This window comes from Toxotes jaculatrix, chromosome 17 (assembly GCF_017976425.1).
Source record: "Toxotes jaculatrix isolate fToxJac2 chromosome 17, fToxJac2.pri, whole genome shotgun sequence".
NCBI classification, from domain to species: Eukaryota; Metazoa; Chordata; class Actinopteri; family Toxotidae; genus Toxotes; species Toxotes jaculatrix.
The window spans coordinates 9,163,977-9,183,854 of NC_054410.1; the positions used below are offsets into that span (position 1 = coordinate 9,163,977).

The 19,878-nt window shown below is 43.4% G+C and overlaps 1 protein-coding gene across 2 annotated transcripts in view; it reads left to right on the top strand.

The window, feature by feature from the left end:
* Nucleotides 1-19,878, top strand: part of spred1 (sprouty related EVH1 domain containing 1) — a 36,217-nt gene that overhangs the window by 11,976 nt on the left and 4,363 nt on the right. Inside the window, exons 3-6 of one of the 2 annotated variants that reach the window (XR_005896212.1) lie at nt 4,412-4,580; nt 8,148-8,194; nt 13,508-13,663; nt 13,841-14,792. Coding sequence is in view for 1 of the 2 variants with exons in the window: in XM_041060227.1 (XP_040916161.1) it covers nt 4,412-4,580; nt 8,148-8,194; nt 13,508-13,663; nt 13,841-14,539 (1,071 nt within the window). In the remaining variant the exon portion in view is untranslated. Of the gene's footprint in view, nt 1-4,411; nt 4,581-8,147; nt 8,195-13,507; nt 13,664-13,840; nt 16,589-19,878 lie in introns of those variants that run through there. The other variant, XM_041060227.1, reaches the window with a different exon arrangement.

Genomic DNA, 19,878 nt, shown 5'->3' on the forward strand with positions numbered 1-19,878 from the left:
ACTCCCCTCTCTCACACACACATTCACACATACTCACACAGGAAGTGGTTGTTTGGCTTTCCTCCATGGCGCAGGTATCTGAAAATAGGAGCAAACTGCGTGATGTGGTGATGCATGATGACATCATCAGGAGAAGGGCAGATTAGTCAAGAGACGAGAATGTGGGATGAGGGATGTGGGAAACACACAAAGAGTCTGGAAGGCACCTAAAGGATGGAATAGGGGCTGAAAATTCACACTCACTCCGGTTTTCCTTGAGTACACGAATATTTGCCTGCCTTTTTTATAAGCATTTTCTCTTACTTGATGTTTAATGTCAAGACTGTATTTGACGGTAAATTAAGCCAGGAAAATATGTTCCTGGTTGCTCTATTAGTAAAAAGAAAATCCCAAAAGTGTGTAAAACCTTCTACAGTTAATAGTAAAACTGCACAATATATACTCATAAAACACTTTTTACGTCTCCAGTACGTATAAGAACTAGATTTCATTGCACCAGCTCGGAAGAGGTAGAGAAAGAAAAACACAATAAGGTTCAAAAAATAAATTACCGTAAAATAAGAATAAAATAAAATACAAAGTATTTACAAAGTAAGTCTTTTTCAGCAGATTGTATGTTGTAGTTCTAATCCTTATGACTTATGCTGTAGTTTCTGTAAAACTCATGACCTACTTGTCACATACTCATTGTGTGTTGTAGATGTAAAACAGATCCAGTAGATATGCACTGGGGATAATCCTGGTCTGCGGTAATGAGAGTGTAAGTCTGTGTGTGTCTGTGAGTGAGTGTGAGTGAGTGTGAGTGTGTGAGGGAGAGAAAGAGAACTGTCAGATGCCAGGAGACAGAGGCCACCATGATGCACAGTCTGGTGGCTCCTGACGACCCGACATTAGAGGCTTGTTACTGTAGGACGTCTAAATCATGTTTTTTATCTTCTTAGGCTGAACACATTTTATGTGTGTTTTATGTTTATGGTGTGTTTGTGTTTTGCATGTTGCTATCCAAGCGTGTGTGTGGCACAGGAAAGGGTGTGGCGGGAATGCTGTTGTTCAAACAGGGCACAGACATGGCTCAGAGACCCCAGCAACTGTTTTGGGATGTGGTAAAACACCCCTATCACCGCCAAAGTCTACCCCCAGCCACCACAACAAACACCCAGCCATATGTCGGGATGCCACCCAGTGCCAGGGTGTTGGCGTCAACCACAGCGTTACCGACAGTCTGACGGCATCAAGATGAAGAGAGTCAGAGTGATGTGTCCAAGAAAACATCAGCAACAGACACAACCACATAAGAACATGTCAGTGATAGTCACAAAAAACATAGGGCAATATCAGCACTTGTTACGACAGTATTGTTTAAAACAGCAGTGTCAGTGTTTTGATTTCAGAGGTGAATGAAAGACCGTAATTATGTTGTATGAATGATGTTGAAAACTGAAAGAAGACCTAGTGAAGAGCTCCTGAATGTTTGAAAGGCTGTTTGGTTTGAGTTGTTATTGTGTGATACACAGAAAAGAAAAATACCGTTTTCATGTTGTAGATATATTTATATATCTTCTTACAGGATACAATTTCTGTGTTGTAATTCTGCCAGAAATGAACAGGATAGGAAAGCACAATGACATCTCCCTTCCCCGATAGGAAGCTGATCTAGATGGAGGGAAACATCAGAGATTTAGTTTGATGTCAGCTGGTAGAAACAAGGTGATTGGGGTGCATAAGATATGAGAGGAATCAGGGAGAGAGATGTGGGTGTAGTCAAAGAGCAGGAAACAGAGGTGGAGCCAGATAGATGGGAGACGGAAGAAGAGAAGTGGAGGGGATCTGTCTATAAGCGCAGTGATGCGGCACAGAGTGTACTGGTGATGACTCAGCTGGCTCTCCATATAGCTACCAATCATTCTCTTCCTTGCCCCCTCCCTCGCTCTCTCTCTCTCTCTCTCTGTCTCTTTCACTCTGATTCTCTGACTCTTAAAAACTACAGATCTAATTAGTTGATGATTACTTACCATACTGGCTCTCGGATTATGACAAATCTCTGGCTAAGCTCTCTGCTCCACCTCGCTTCCTGTCATTCACAGTCTGTGACTCCTAGTGATTGATACAGCTGTGACTGTGGTGTGGACCAGGCTTACTCTAAATAGCTTTGCTTTGGGGCAAGGGCCCACTGGATACAGTTGTTTCTGGTGTTAAGTTTTTCATTTGAATGTTTTGACTTATGTTTGCTAGGAAAATGTGGGTTATTAGCTTTAAGTCTTGAGTGAGTGAAAAAAAAAGTGTCAGTTTCAACCAGAGTCCTGATTTCCCCCATGTGATTTCTTGTATGCATGTAAATCTCTATCTTCCCCCATTTCCACTCTCACGCCATCTCTTCACTACTCTCTGCACGTCTCACCTCTGTCTGTCTCTGTCTCTGTCTCTGTCCCTCTCTTCCTCTAGCATCTCGTGCCTCCGTTCTGTTTCTGTCTCTCTGTCTTCTCCCTCCTCCTCTCTTTTCTCTGAGCACAAATTTTTGGTCTGTGGCCAAAAATTTGTTCATTCAAAAACAGTGAAATTAGGCATTCTAATGTAAGATTTACCAACGCTGAAAATGAGTGATATATGTTTTAATCTACCAGGGCGGTCTGTCCGATGTAGAGGTTAAGTATGGGAAATGTTGGAAATGTGCTCCTCGGTTGGGAAGCATATTGCTGAGTTTTCCACCATTATTTGAATTTAGCATTTTACAGACATTACAGTTATCACTTTTGTCATCTTTCTTTGTGACATGAAGCCACGCTTTGGATGGCTTCATTCTCTCCGCCATGACTCATTTTTGTTGCAAGTTTCCAGTGTAGATGCTTGAGTTTGATTTCTTTGTTTTGCAGTGTTTAACTGTCAGAAAAACGCGAAAGGCATCAATGAAAGGCAGTGATAAAAGGAATTGATAAGCTCGGAGGCATACTATGTGAATAATTCGGACAGTTTGGAACCGGTTCTCAACTGGAACCAGTTCTCTGTTCCCATCCCTAGGTGTCAAGTATTGTCCTTCACTGCAACTGTGATACTTCCTCCTCTGTCTGCCTCACTGTGGGCTCACCTTACCTGCTCTGGCTCCATTCAGTCTCGCCTCCACAATCAACCCTAGAGCACCCCACCCCACCCCCAAACTCCTTGCCACTCCATCCTCCTCACATCCATTCCTCTCTTCATCCAGTGCCTCTGGGTAAACACACAGACTTAACCCTTGCCCCTCCTTCTCTTGGGGAGGCATGCATGCAATAGTGACATGAGGACAGATACTGTGAGACACATCTTTACCACACCCACATGCAGAAAAATTATGTTACACTACACTTTGAGTGTAAAAGGCAACTCTTGCTCAGACATTCAGAATGAAATGTAAACCAGTATATTCCTGCTCTGACACATGCACATCACATATCATCAGCCTCTCGTACAGCTGCCACGTATCAGCATCTTGAAGCATGCATGTTGACTGTTGTCCAGATCCAAGGGGAACGGTGCCATCTGCTTTCAGCCGTCGAGTATTGGTCTGCGACCATTATCCCTTGATAAGGCATTTGCACTGAGAAGATGCACAGTGTAGCACTTGGGTCATTGAGCTTTTCATCACACCAGCTCCTGTGCTCACGCATTCTCTCACACGGATCACCATGCGCTCGCTCGCTCGCTCACACATTCACACCCCATTAAGCCAGCTCTCGTGCACGTCGGTAGAAAACCTCAAAGACTGTAATGGCCGTCTCTCATTTCATTTAATCTGCCTAGAGGAAGGCCGGGAGGCGGCCCAGTAGCCCTGATTAATAATAGGCTTTAGAAACACAGTCTCTCTCTGCCACACACTTGGGCTGCCTGGCTCCAAAACATACTCAGCCCCCCTTCTTCTGCCACCACCTCTGCTCTCCAACTTTATCATCATCTGTAATGAAAACCCCACCATTTAGAATGTGTTTTACAAATTATCCAAAAAAGTATGTGAAATTACTGGGCTTGGGATGATTTTTTTTCATTTTCTATTTTAAAAGTTCTAGAGTTATGCGTTGCTGCAGATGGTGGCCTCTACTCTCATTCTCATTCTCTTTCTCTCTGTTTTTCCCTTACTCGTGTTGTGGTGGATTGATAGAATGTGACACATTTAAACAGCTTAGGGTGAGGAATAAGATGAAGGAATTACATGTGTGTTCCCCACTGAGTTTCATCAGCATCATCCGTCCTTAAAATTATGCAGTTTCCAGTCTGCATACTAACATCTCATAGCTTGACCAAATGGAACTACAACTTTTGTTTTCTAACTCTGTGTAGATATGGAGAGAAAATACAAATTGCGTGGTTCCCATTTGATCCCATCTTTAATTTCAGTCAGTTCTAATATGCCTTATTTCTCCAACCCTGTGTGTGTTGTCAGGTGGTCCTGGAGTGTGTCCTACAGAAAGGCCTCGTATACAACAAGGTCAACCCCATCTTCCACCACTGGAGAATCAACGATAAGAAGTTTGGACTGACCTTCCAGAGCCCCGCTGACGCCCGTGCCTTCGACCGGGGCATACGCCGGGCCATTGAGGACATCAACCAAGGTGGGCGTGTGTGGGTGTTTTCCTAAAGTTAATGGTGCCTGCATGTGTGGATTTCTGGAGTTTAAAGCAGGTCAAACCACATAACAAAGCCAGTAGCAAGTCAGCGGAACGCACTTTAACTTAAAAATCAAGCAACCAGCATCTGCTGTTGTTTCCATATCAAAAAATCTGAGCAACCCACAGATTTTTTTTCCACTACCCTCACCCTCTTTCACCTTCTCACACTATCAACAAAACACCAGGTTTGTTTGGAATTCCCTCTAAGAGGTTGGCCTATACTATGTACGTTGGCAGCCATCCAAAACGTGTAAAATAATATGGGTGCATGTGTATGAACGTGGCATGCATTCTCTTTCTGGATGTCTACAGCCTGTATTCCTGCCTGCCTGTCACTAGCTTGTAATGGGTGACCTAGCATCTGTTCTAGGAGAGATGCATAGTGTTGATTAGCGTCAATGGCTCCCACACCCCCCCAACTGCTACCTGCTCACTCACCCAAGCATGACCCCTCCTGCTTTATCTTATCAGTGCCAGCTGCCCAGATAAACTCTCCACTTCCTGTAGAGACTGCCAGTGCAGTGCCGTGCCCTCGTAGAGGTTGATATAGGACAGAAAGGGAGGGATGGTAAGAAAGGGGGGTAGGAGTTGGGACATAGAATAGATGGCAACTTGAGATAGGAGCAAAGCTTTAGTCAAAAGAAACTTGACCAGGTTGGGCTTTTGTTCTGTTCAGACTTGGAAGTAAGTTTGAGGACTGGCTAGGCTAGTCTAAAAACAGGTAGGGTTTGGTCTGGTTGTGTATTATGTGGCATTTATACATATTTTTAAGCTAAACTAGTTATTACACTTGGGTGGAGTTGAGTCTCTGATTTGAGCTGGGTCCTGATAAGCATTATTTTTCAGTACAGTGCCAGAGGTTGCAAAGTCATCCAATTAGCAGGGAAATCGCCAGCTCAGCATTCTGCCACCCAGCCCCATGTTACACAAGAGCCTGGCTGGCTGGCTAGAGAGCTATAATCTCCTTTACTCTCTAGACCTAGGAACCCTGGGGAGCATAGAGCAGATACAGCAGAACATATCGTAAAGGCTTATCACTGCTGGGCATCAGTCGCTTCTTGTCTGCAAGCTATTATCTGAGATTTGAACTTCCTGGGCACGTCCAAACATAGTCTAGGTAAAAGGTAATTATAGGCACCAACTGTAGGACTGGCTTTGCAAATAGCTCTCACATGAAAATAAGGAACAAAGAGAAATGGATTACTGTAAACATAACACTATATTAATGAGAGGACAACAACATATCATATAAAAGGTAATTTTTCAGGGCTGATTGGTTATTATGAGGGACAGTTGGTTGGAAAAAACAAGAAATTTGAAGAAGAAGAGAAAATAATGGACGGATTTATCAATAGTAAAAATGATTAGTTGCAGCCCCCATGCACATAACAGGATGCTTTGTGGGAAAAAAAGTTGAACATCTCTGATAGCTGTTCATTGTGATTAAAAACACATTCCCCTCACCTCACCCAGAGGCTGTTCACTTTCTGTCTGCTAGTAAATGCTTCAGCTCTTTCCTGTGAATGTCAGCTACAGCAGGTGATGGTGAATGTCGTCTCCCTACCGCCTACGCTTCTTTATCCCTCTCTCTCCCTCTCTTTCCTCTGCTGTCCTCTCCCCCCTCTGTCCTCCCCTCTCTCCTGGCATGTTCTGTATTCTGCCAGTGTTGTGTAATGCCTCTCCTCAGCACAGGCAGGCAGGTTCTTCTGTATTCCTGTTGCATCGTTCTGCTGCTGGACTGCTGCGTGAATGTGCGTGGGGAGAGAAGAGGCAGCGAGAGAGAATATGTTTTGCCTGTGTGTATGTGTGCGCACGTGTGTGTATCAGTCTTGCCGTCCTCTGTTGCCATGGAAACGCCGGGCACATGGCTCAGGCAGCTTCGCGGCCCAGCACTGCCAGAGTCGTGCTGCAGGAAGCCTCGTTCTCTCAGTAGTGGAGAAATGCGTGTGCGCATGTGCACACACACACACACACTCACACACAAGCACCATTCTCCATGTGATTCAGAGACAGACAGACAGACTGATGGACAGACTGTGTCTAACACAAGCCCAGTGAATTCTTCTGTCCCCTCTGTGGCAGAGGCAGAGATGCCGTATATTGCTGTATTCCTTACCTGAATGCAGACAGGCTGGCTGATGCCTCGGTGCTTCAGATGAAGCCTCAGTGATCCTAATTAAGTGAACCCAAGTTTCAAAAAAAGAACCTCTTGATGCCCCAGGTACAAACAGTTTCCCCTTCATCCCAGTGGAAATTAATCCCTGTTTTCTTCAACACTGCCAAGACCCTAGCCTCAACCATTTTCTGTTAAGTTTCTTTAACAGTGTTTTCTGATATCATAAATATACTGGCTGCTGCTGCTTAAAATCAAACTCTTGGTTTGTTTTCATCACATTCTTAAGAGTATTGTGTGGAAAATTACAATATTAGTCTGAATGTCAGTACCTGTGAAGTGATAATGATACCATGTTGTACCGGATTTTAATCTTAATCAGGTGACTGAACGTGCATTAGAGTAACACAAAATCTGCTGACCTAACCCGACATTCTTTGTTATTGGACATTAGATTTCAAAACATACTTACCAAAGTATAAAAAAAATCTGAAAACCTTTAAGCTTTAAGCTTTGAGTTGCATAAATAAAAGACAAATAACGTACAATTGAAATTCCAGTAATGTTAGTGTCTCTCCTCAGGTTACACCATCCACAGAACCAGTTTAATTCTCTGTGGTAATGAAAAGCTGTAACATGGTACCTGAAACATAAGCTCTGACTTCAGCATCAGCAGACGAGGTGTTTTGGATGCGGAAATGGCACATGGCGTTTTAGCCGAGGTCGGGGTTACATTATTCTAAGCATGCATATTTCATTAACTTCTGTAAGCCCCACTGACACAAAGCAGCTTTCATTTCCCCATTACACACAGTGAGAGGAAAGCAGAAGTCTTGGCCTATTCTACCCTGGCAAGAATCAACATTGTAAATCTGTTTGCTCAAACATGCTTTGTAGAGGAGATGTCATCCATTGACAGTGCAAGGGTTTTGATGAATATGGTATAAATTTCAAGAATGGTAGCTGAGGCTTAAAATAAAAATATCTCGTTGGTTGTGTGCATTGTACAAGGAAGTGACAGAGTGTAATTTTGAATCTAGTACCACTTCAATGAGGTTTTGCCACCTAGTGGCCCAAAAACAAGTCTTTCCTTTTTAGTTGTCAAACAAATGTAGCAAAGACACTAAAATGGTGGTGTGTGTCTGTGCTATTACACAGGTTTTGTAATGTACAAAAACCTGATACTACATGTCAGTAATACTGTTGGTGACTGTGTGAGGAGGTTTGAATTGAGATATATGCCATAGACAACAGGTTGTGTGCTGTTAATACTTAACTGATTTAAGCTTTTAGTCACTTAGCATGTAACAAAGCGTATGTTGGTTTGAGTGTATAAAATGATCAAGTCATGTAAGTCTAATCTTTTTCACCTTTGGGCTCCTTCCTCTCTCTTCCAGGTTGTCGGTCATTTGGGGAAGGGGATACTCCCGAGGATGGACTACCGGTGAGTGAGATCAAAGCTGAGAGGTTTTAGTATGAAGAAAATGTGTTGTGTATGAGCATACGTTTATCTTGCTGACTTTGTAGTGTCTGATGTTTTCTGGTTTTCTGTTTGTTGTTTCTGTGTGTTGGACCGAATTTATTTAGAGAATATATAGTTTTTTTCCTTTCCTTTTTTTACAGTCCATTTTTCTCTGAAAATGCTCTACAGAGCAAAACAAGATAAACAAAAAACATAATGAAATACACTGATATTTTTTTAATCAAGTATGTGTGGATCAAGGAGTGAGTAGTAGTGAGTAATGGTTGATTATAGTGTTAAAGTGCACCTACTGAAGGTTTTTATGAAGTTAGATTTATTACTCAACTTTCCCTCACCCTTAAATAGGAGGCAGGTCATAGCTAGAACCTGAGCCATATGTTTGAGGCCTGATGTGTCCCAGCCAGGCGCTGACACCTGCCTTTGTTTTCTAACAGTTGTTCTTAGAGATTTACAGGTGTTTAACCAGTGCCAGCCAGACCCTGAGGTGAAGCTGGGTGTTGGCCAGGAAATGTGCTAGAGCAAGCTTGGCTGTCTCTATTAATCTAACTTGGTAGCTGTCACTCTTGTTACAGTAGATGCAGATGTAATAACTAGCGCCTCAGGAGCTGGTCGTTCGAAGGCAGCTTGGTGAAAATGTTCTGAGACTTCAGTGTTCTCCAACCTGAATGTGTTTCCTCATGAGTTGGGCCTCCATTTGTTGACAGGTTGAGAACTGTTAAGGTGCATTATGTTGAGAATTGTAAATATCTGGTATGCAGCGATAAATTCACTGTCGACATGTGGTTAAGAGTGCTGCGCTCTCTTTAGCAGAGGCGCCAGGTATGTAGTTCACGTCTACACACCCATGTTCATTTGTTTTAGATATCAGGCCTGTTACAGGAACGTCAGTCACCTGTTGTACTTCTGATTGCAGTGTAGGTGAAAAGACACATAAGTGGGAGGGAGGGCAGTTCTTGTAAATGCACACTTACGTCGAGTGACAAGAGGTACAGGAACCTCTGCACATTGTAATGCAATCTAATACATACAACAATCCTGCAATAGGTGCAACCTTTGCAAAACTTATAAGTAATGACTGTTGACACTGTGCCAGAGAAGTATTGACTGGTCATTTTTCACACTGTAGTTAATGATGAACATAAAAGTACAGCTTCAAATCATATCATAGAACTGTCTTTATTACAGGGCTGCTGTGTTGCAGTACATGGTGTTTCTAGTGCCTCATCAGTTCAGTTCACTGCACCGCCTGGCTTAGTTTTGAGCTATGAATTCATTGCATTTGCCAGAAACTTGCCATCATCCCCTTTGACCTGCTTAGTGTCTAACAACCCATATGATGTGTACTAGAAGTTCAGTGAAGGAGGGAGAGCCGCGTTCCTGTTCCTGTGGCAAAGTTCCTCTTTAAGGAATCAGCCTGAACATACAGGAAATCCAATGGCACCACTGTTGCTAGGCAGCGGGGGGGCAGTGGGGGAAGGAGGGGGGAGGAGGAGGAGGGGTGGGTAGAAGGGGGTGTTCGCAAGGTTCAGTGAGTGAGCCACAGAGGGTGTCACCATGGTGATTTGGCATCCGAATGTTGCGGTCTGAGACCTGGGCTACAGAGAAAGAGAAGTGAACCAGTGGCAAGTGCTGGAGCCAGAGAACTAGCAAATACCACCACACAACAAGGTGTGACACTAACTGTGTTACTTTTTGCTCCAAAATAAATTCACACTACTGTGCGTACACATAATCTAATAGAATATGGTCTCGAAAGCATACAGGCTTGTAGAGGAATATGGAGAGTACAAACACACATACACACACGTGCTATATCTATCTATCTATCTATATATCTATATCTATATATATATATATATATATATATATATTTTTTTTTTCCCCTGTCTTTGGTTCTTCAGTTTGCATTATTAACGCTTCTCTTTAGATGCAGCAGATCTGTCTTGAGTAGCTGTGACCTTGTTGAGAAAAGGCACTCCAGTGTAATATCAGTATGCCAGTATGGGAGGTCACCATCAAGCTTTGTTTAGTGCCTTGATTAGATGCAGACAACTCTAAAAAAAAATTTTTTGGTGGAATTCATAATAGCCTTGCACTGTTACAGTCTTTTGACTTGTGTGTGTACATGCGTGTGTGAGAAAGATTGCAAGATTAAGCTGGCTCATCTGTGCACATGTGTTTGTGTATGTCAGTGTACATGCATTCAGGGCGGTTTCATTGACCCACATCCTACCAACAGAGGCTCAGCACCCACTTGTCCCTTCACAAACTGACCACATTCTTCCTTTTAGTCAGAAACACACACAACACACGCTATAAATGCACATACAAATACTTTACCCATTTTAAAAAAGAAAAAATGGTTGCACAACATCCTACTCAGCTGTGATGACCCACTGCCAGGAATTATGTTGTACCACCACACTCCTTCCGCTAGCACAAAGTAAAATCGTTTTTCTTTTTTTTTTTTGAATGCCGCAGGAAAACATCCGCATCTAATTTAGCACTGGCAGGAAGTTTTCTCTTATCAGTTTAGTACACAGAGGTTTTGTTGGCCAGTTGACTGCAACAGCCTCACTCACAGTGCAGAAACTTGGTTTGGTGGGACTTGACAGGGCTCCATTAAGCACCTTGCAGTCAGGTAACTTTGATTTTCTTTGGACAGAGCCAGGCTAGCTCTTCCCTCCCCGTTTACAGTCTTTGTGCTAAGCTAAACCAACTGGCTCCTGGTTGTGGCTTTATATTTAGTATGCAGGCATAAGATTGGTATTGATCTCCTCATCTAACTCTTGACCAAAAAGGGAATATGTGTATTTCCCATGACTTTCAGAGATATGTGGGGAGTAGCCTGTAACTTGACTGTACTACCCAGAGATGAGCACTACCCATGATTTGAGCTGAATGTGAGAAACTCGTGTATTCACAGACAAATCGTTTATCAATAGTGATCAGATTTTTTTCCTCTATTCTTTTCTCTGTCTAATACAGAGAGCTAGTACACAAGTGGGTTTTCAGTATGTGGGCCGACCCCAGCCTTCCCTGTCCTGAGCCCCTGTGCTTTTGAGGGCGGAAGTTCATGGATCCCCGATGCTGGTGAGGAGCCAGGTTGGCCCTGGCTCCCACCACCTCCACCCCTCAATCCCTCCCATCCTCTCCTCTCCTCCCTCACCCAGCCACATCTCTAGGGTCAGATCAGCTCCAGATTGGCCCCCACACATGCCTTTGAATGGTGGGGCTTAAGCGAGCGCTTTAAAAGGAAGCCCAAGTCTGTTTCCCATTTCGCCCCCCCACCTCTCCGCCCCTCGCTCCTTTCTGTCTTTCTCTCACATACACACACAGCTGTCATCTGGCTTTTTAAGTTCTATGCTGCATTTCTCCAGCTGGAGCTGGTTTATGACATTCCCTCAGCAGACTCTTTGGCCTCTTGCTCTCTTTCTCCCTTTCTCTCTCCCTCTCTCACACACACAGACACACATGGATACAACACAAACTCATTTTTTCCTGTTCTGTTCTTTCTCTTCTCTCCATCCACTGTCTCCTATTCCTCACATTCCCCTGCAGACGCCTTGGATGTGTGTTACACCACTTGATATGTTTGGAGGCAAAGAGGGAGCAAAGTCACACACATACATGCACCATGTGTTAGCAGTCTAGAGGGGGGAGAGCAAGCGGAGGAGAGAGAGGGAAAAAAAGAAGAGAAAGAGAGGGAAAAAAAAGAAGTCAAAGGAAGCATCTCTTAGCAACCACAGGACAGTAATTACTGTAGCAGCAGCTGGGAGCAAACCAGATTTCCGCTGTGCGTTAAAGCACTGGCGTGGGCTACTTTACACACGGCACTGACTAACCAGAGCCAGCAGCCTCCTCCACACGCAGAGCAGAGAGAGGGAGAGAGAGAAGGAGAGGAGAGGGTGGGAGAAGGAGAGGAGAGGAGGACTAACCCTGCCTTGATGAGGTCGGGGTGAGTGTGGGAAAAGAGGGACAGCTAGCCAATGTGCACGAGGCTTGAATACAGCTGGATTGTATGGTTGTACCTGTGAAGGTACCTCAGCATGTGTCCACCTATGTTTTTGTATTTCTGAGTGGGACTTGAAGAAATACTCTTTAACGCCGATATTCTGCAGCTCATTTGGCTCATTTTCAAACTGTTAATCTATAAAGACAGTATTGAGAAAGATTACACAACTTTCGTTTTAATGTTTTAAATGTAATCAACTGTAATTCTCCTTATTTTCATGCTATTTGCATATTTGATGTGATGTTTGGTGTGTGAACAAGCTGGAAATTGTGCAGATGGTCGTGCTGAAACAACGCTGGACATAAAATATCATCACAAGGCTCTTGATGCAATAACCGACTATCCTCCCCCATCTCTCATCACCTCTGCACACATGAATCATGAAATAGCCACCGCTTTAATTTTGTTGCCATGAGCACTGAAGAATTGGTCTATTTCTACTGGATCTATAACTATTTATTTTGAATCTGTGGATGTGTAGAAATATTTTTGCTGTATTTGATGCCGCCTGTGGTATTCACAAGATGTTATTTATAGATGTCTCATCCTGATTGATGTCAACAGTGAGCTTCCCTCTTGTAATTATGAGATTGTTTGGCGTGAGGTGGAAAGAATGTTCGCTCAAATTCGCTTTTCCTCAACATTTCTCAATTTTTTTTTTCTTTGCACGTTTCAAGAGCCTTTTTTTAAGGCCTGTGTTTGTAGATTTTGCATCAGTTAAAATGTTTGTGGGAACACATGCAAGGCTGATGGGAACTCTGAGTTCTTAACAGAAGGGCCTTGAGTCATCACCACACAGCACAGCCATTTGGCCAAGCGTGGGTGCAGGATGCCCCCTGGTGGTTATGAGTGGAACACATGCAGCCTACACACCCTGAGTCAAAACTGTTGTGGTCATGAAAACTGATCGACCATTAGTACTTTTGACAGTGTTATGGTAACATAGACTGTGACAAGGATAAATGTTAAGGACTTCAACTAGACTCATTGTTTATCCTTATTTTAAATATATATATATATATATAAAACAATCATGATTGCACATCATAATTTATCAGAGAAGAGTGTTGGCAGCTCATACGTATTTAAATATAAAGTCACAATTTTTAATTGGTTAATTTTTTGCAAGTAACTGATATATCATGCCAACACAGATGTTTTGTGTTTCTTTGATGTGCGTTCTTAGAAGGGAAAATGTAAGATGTTTTTGAGCTTTACATCAAATGCATCCCCACCAACTGTTAACTGTATTTCTCCAGGTGTGTGATGAGCCTCCCTCCATCTGTACCCCAATGAAAGAGCCATTCTCTCCACTGAACAACGTCGTCTCCACCGAGCCATTTAGGGGCTGCTACGTCCGCGCCCAGCCCTTCGATGAGTTCCCTTCCAGCAACCGCCGCTACCTGCCTCCACAGGTCTGCCTCTCTTCCATACAGCCAGTCAATACTCCAAAATTTGAATTACAAGTTCCTCAAAAGTGATTTTTGTTATGAAAGTGTGTAGTTAACAGTACAAGAGTGAAACGTGTGAAATAAAAAATTCTATTAATGAAGAAGGAATCCAACTGATTGTCAATTGTTCCTCTTTTCAAGGTCTCCTTTAAGTCTACTCGTCATGTCAGCTTTCACATGGACGAAGAGGAGATCGTTCGCATCAACCCACGCAAAGACGTGCTCATCCGTGGCTACGAGGACTACCGCCACCCTGTCATGTGCAAACGGGAGGCTGACCGCGAGGACCTGGACTTCCACACCGCCTTCCACAAACTGGACAGTAAGAAGTGCGAGTACCTCTTCCCCGATGGCCCCGGTGGGGACTCCCACTCTGGCCCTGGTATGGGAATTGGAACAGGTATGGGGCTGGGTCTGGGCAAGGACACAGCCATCAAGACTCAGCCCTCGCCCCTGCTGAAGTCCAAGAAAGGCCGACGGCGACGAGAGGACGGTGAGCGTTCGCGCTGCATCTACTGTCGGGAGATGTTCAACCACGAAGACAACTGGCGGGGGCAGTGCCAAGACGCCCCCGACCCGATCAAGCAGTGCATCTACAAAGTGAGCTGCATGCTGTGTGCCGAGAGCATGCTGTACCACTGCATGTCCGACTCTGAGGGCGACTTCTCAGACCCCTGCTCATGTGACACATCTGACGAGCAGTTCTGCCTACGCTGGCTAGCCCTGGTGGCGTTATCCTTCATCGCGCCCTGCATGTGCTGCTACCTGCCCCTGCGCGCCTGCCACCACTGTGGTGAGGCCTGCCGCTGCTGTGGGGGCAAGCACAAGGCCGCGGGGTGACCCGACGCCAGACTCTGGGACACCCTCAAAGCTAGCTAACACAGGAAGTGGATAAAAGCGGAAAATTAAAAGCCGGCATCCTTTTTTCATTCCCCTCTCAGACGGGGTGATATGTTGTTGATCCCCAGCTCTGAGGGCTTTTGGAGATTTCAGTTTGTGTTTGTCGCCGACAAGCAGCAGTGGAGGACAAACCATATGCTTTGTGGGGGCTCTGAGCATCAAGCTAAGTTCAGGAGCTTAATCTGAGGAGGAGGTGGAAACGTCAAGATTAATAGACTTGGAGATGTTACTAAACACACCTGTACACACACACACACACACATACATACACACACACAGACACACCTCTCTCTCTCTCACTTTCACACTCATGCATTGACAAAGCCAGGCCACAAACGTCAGAACTCTACTACAAGTAATGTGTAATTACTTTATGAAGGAAAATTGTCTTTTGTACAGAGAGCGACAACATAATGACAAAAAAAGAAAACAAAACTATTCTGCGTTCAGAAAAATACTTGCTGTTTGAGTATGCTAAAAGGGATATGTTCTTGCTTTTTTGTGAATTTGCAGTTGGGTAAGTGGCCTTTCCTTCATGGCTTAAGCATTTGCTGACAGTGTAATTACTAGACAGAGAAAAGTGCACTAGAAATGATAACACCCCCCCCCCCCCACCACCACCACCAAGTTAAGGTAACCCTCTCAAATTCGTGTGGTACATTAACCACCACATTTAGTGTAATTTTAACGTTTGAGAGACGTTGCTGTGGTGGATGTAGGGCCAATTGATTTCCTTGTTTTCCTTTTCATCGAATGTTGAAAAAAAGTAACAGCTTGTTTCTGAAGGTACAGCTTGGCATAGCTTTTGACATTCATTTAGAAGATGTTAAAATTATTACCTTACCCTCCCAAGGTAATTTAGACCATTTGATTGCATTCCAAAAGAAAGGGATCGATTCCATGATTAGAAGGGAAAAAAATGGTAGTGACTTTACCATTCTGAGTTCCCCAGAATAGTTTTTCCACATCACAAACATAGCATTAGGACCTCTTGAACCGTTTAAATTGAAACCAATACATAACAATTTCATTCACTCCAGTGAATCTCTTTTACTACGGTTATTTACTGCTGTAATGAAATTGTTTTGTTTCCTCAATGTGTTTTTTTTTCCCTACTCATTTTATAATTATTTTTGAAACAAAGGCTATAATGTTGCTCAACCAGCAAGTTTTGTTTTGGTGTGTACAGGGGTTACAGTGCTCCTTGGTTAAATGATGAGGCACTTAAATTAGGCTATCCTTTGATTGAGAAACCCTCAGATTTTGGAATTAGTCTGTACAGAAATTTTACTAATTTAACATTGAATTTGGCTTGGGGGAAATCCTCCTGAAAGCACTGCTCTCCAAGCTTTGGTTGCAGCACCCTCTTCAAATTTCCGTGTTTGTCCCATGAATTGTTTTTTATTTTTTCCTTTTTTGTTTTCTCTTAGTTCCCCCTCCATTCTTTGTATAAATGTAGTATTATGTTGTTCTTTGGAAATTTGTCCACTCGTCCCATGTGTCTTCATTTAACAGGCCCTGAATGAATGCATTGTTTCAGGAATGCTGAGTATCTTAGCAATGTTTTAAAAAAAAACATACAGGTGTTGTGTGTGCGTGTGTGCGTGTGCATAGGTCTTCATATGCACTGGTGATCTGATGTCATGTAACGTCACCACTGACTACGTGGTTAAGGCTTTGACCCTAAACAGAACTGACCAGCATCTTGTTTCCCAAGACATCCTGGTGTCCTTTTCTGTTAGCTCCAAAGTGAACAAAGAGATGATCAAACTGTCAGAGGAATCATTTGCAGTTTTGGGAATTTCACTTATTTGCTTTTTTGCCGGGAGTTAGGTGAGGAAATCACTGCTATATCTGTGCACTTCATATGAAATTAGAGCCAGCGTCCAGTCAGCTTAGCTTAGAGTAAAAATATGAAAATAGGGAAACACATAGTCTAGCTCTGTCCAAAGGTGACTCAGTTTGCACTCTGGCACCTCCTAAGCTCACTAATTAGGGCCCGAGCACCGAGTGGTGCGAAGGCCCTATTGTTTTTCTAATGTTTATTATTATTATTATTATTATTATTATTATTCCTCCCAAACAACTGCATTTTTCAACCCCTTCCCATGCTCTAAAACGCCTGAAATTTTGCACACTCATCAGGTCTGGTGAAAAATTTGATATTTTGTGGTCGTTGTAAATGGGGGGGGCCAAATGGCTCCGCAGCGCCCCCTTGAAATTTTCAAAACCCCCCTCCCATTGGGCTTAGTTTGTCATAGGTGCATGAAAATTGGTACACATGTTGATCATACCGAGACACACCAAAAAGTCTCTTGACACCATGACCTCAACCCAACAGGAAGTCCGCCATTGTGGTCGGAAGTTGGCGATTTTGGCGAATTACACCATTGGTATGCGGACGAACTCGTGCTAGGGATTTCACCTGATCCACTTCATATTTGGTGGACCTCACCTCAAGACCATGATGATCAAAAGTTATTCAAGGCTTTTCTCTAAGTTAAAGGGCGTGGCCTCTGTGGCCCGCCAAAGTTTGATGGCGTTTGGTGAATTTTCCATGACATTTTGAATGGCTCTCACGTCCACATACTTTATCCAAACATCTTCAAACTTCATGAGCTTGATCAGGGCTCTGCCCTGAACGCCTCCATATGTCAAACTCCCGCCTTACTCGTGGCGTCCCCTGCTGGTAACAGGAAATGACCTATTCTTACTCTGAAGTGTACTGCTCCTTAATAGTTGACACCATCGGCTTGGTTTCTGCTCTACAACCTTCCCAACTACTTGGTGAAGCTACATTATAAAGGCCGTGAAGCTGGGTGCAATGGCATCTGTGTGGCGGCGCGGCAACTGACGATCCCTCGCCGTGAAATTACGTTTGGATTTGTAATGACCTTAACCACCTCCTATGATCCTAAAAATTCATACACACGTTCTTGGGGGCTGGTCCTAGACTCTGATGGGGTTTTTGTAATTGGGCGGGGCAAAATGGCTCAACGGCGCCCCCTTGAAGATTTAAAATACCCCTCTCCATATGGGTTTTTTTGGAGTATGAAGATGAAAATCGGTACACATAAAGAACACTTCCAGACGCAAAAAAAAGTCTCTTGACACCATGACCTCAACCCAGCAGGAAGTCGACCATTTTGTTTTTGGCGGCCAAATTTCACTGCTTTCCACCACTGGTATGCGGATGAACTCGTGCTAGGGATTTCACCCGATCAACTTCATATCTGGTGGACCTCACCTCAAGACCATGATGATCAAAAGTTATAAGAGACTTTTCTCTAAGTTAAAGGGCGTGGCCTCTGTGGCTCGCCAAAGTTCGATGGCGTTTGGTGAATTTGCCATGACATTTTGAATGGCTCTCACATCCACATACTTTATCCAAACATCGTCAAACTTCATGAGCATGATGAGGGCTCTGCCCTGAACGCCTCCATATGTCAAACTCCCGCCTTACTCGTGGCGCCCCCTGCTGGTAACAGGAAATAACCTGTTTGTACTATGACGTGTACTGGGGAGAAGAGGAGAGGACATAGGAGGCCTCTGGTACTCTTGGCTGCGCCGGCTGCGACTCCGGCGGGTCGCAAGGGGTGCGAGGGCCCGTCATCGCTGCTTGCAGCTTTAATTAATGTGTTATATTTGGTTTGTTTAATTCATACAGTAGTTTTTGGATGTGGTAGTTAATAATTGTAAAAATTATAGTATGTGCTATAACCCGTTAAACTGCAACTTGCCATTTTTGCACTTGATTTATGTTAAGGAACATAATTAAACATTAATTAGTTAACTTTAAAGGTGTAGGTGGATTTTGCTAGGTCTGGACAGAGCCATGCTAGCTGTTTCCCCTGTTTCCAGTCTTTATGCTAAGCTAAGCTAACCAGCTGCTGGCTGTAGCTTCATATTTTTTGTACTGACATGAGAGTGGCAGTAATTTTCTTACATTACTCCTGGAAAGACAGCAATTAAACCTAAGATCCCTCCTTTAAAAAGCTTTGGCTAACGGGCTAGGCAGACTGTGAACCAGAGTTGAGCTGTGTTTGAGACCCATTTCCCACCCAAAAGAGCAGCAAATTAAAAATTGAATATGTTTGGCTCATTAAACATTTGTTGGCCCAAACTATTCTGAACAACTACACTTCTTATTGGAACAAATTCCCTACAGAAATAATGGTTCAGTTTGGATGCCTGGCTGCAATACATGAAATGATCCCCAACTAAAGCACTGGCATGTTTGAAATTAGTGCTAATTGTCAGTATTTAACAGCAGATTCGGTACATCATCATTCGCTGTTGCCAACAACAGATATGCATCTCTTCTCACCTCCCGTCACTCCTGGTTCAAAATAATATAGTGGCAGGAGACACATTTATTTTCCTAATTTCACCCCGACCAACGCTCCCTTTACTTTCTATGCAAACTTTCTAACATGGGAAACATATTGACCTCTCTGCAGACTGAGTCAGTGACGGGACAGGACACTTTAAGGCTATATAGGTAGACAACCAACCCCTGGTACCAAACTCCAAACACCTGTAAATACTTAACACTATATTTAAGTACTGATAATAATCCCAGCTTTTTTTTTTTTTGTTCTTGAAATTTTAAAGATAGAGCTGTATTTATCATTGCTGTCAGCATATACTGTAGCTTCAATTGACAGCATTATGTACATAGGTCACCTTTTAGTATTATTTCACATTGAAAAGTAGAGGGCGTTTGTGATGGAAATGACTATTGAGCTTCTAATAGAGTTTCTCTCTAGTTTTGTACGGTAGAAGGAAGGATAGTGCTAACACGGTACAGTAGTGGCAGTCCACTTGTTTCAAAAGTTTGATATATAAATATATATATTTACATACATACATATAAAGCTGCTAGATACAATCACTAATTTTATTGTGTTGAGAGAGAAAATCAGCTATGAACGACTGTTAAACCCTAATTCTCCAACGGCATATAACCATGATGGCGCGTTTTTAAATGTTTGATTGCTCTGTGTGATGAAGTGGACACTTGTGCATGTGTGTGGGTGCGCGAGTGTTACTATAAATGTGCGTTCTTGTGTGCCCACGAGTGTTTGTACTGTGTGTGTGCTGTGCGTGCGGGGTTGGTGTTTAACCAAATGTTTGGTTGGTTGTCATATTCTCCCATTGTAATTGGATTGCCCTGCATTATTGCAAGCTGAACCAAGGTTTGATGAACCTGATTAAAACTTGCTGGCTGAGAAGCAAAATGTAGGACGTGCATTTATACAAAGTGTAGAGAATGCTGA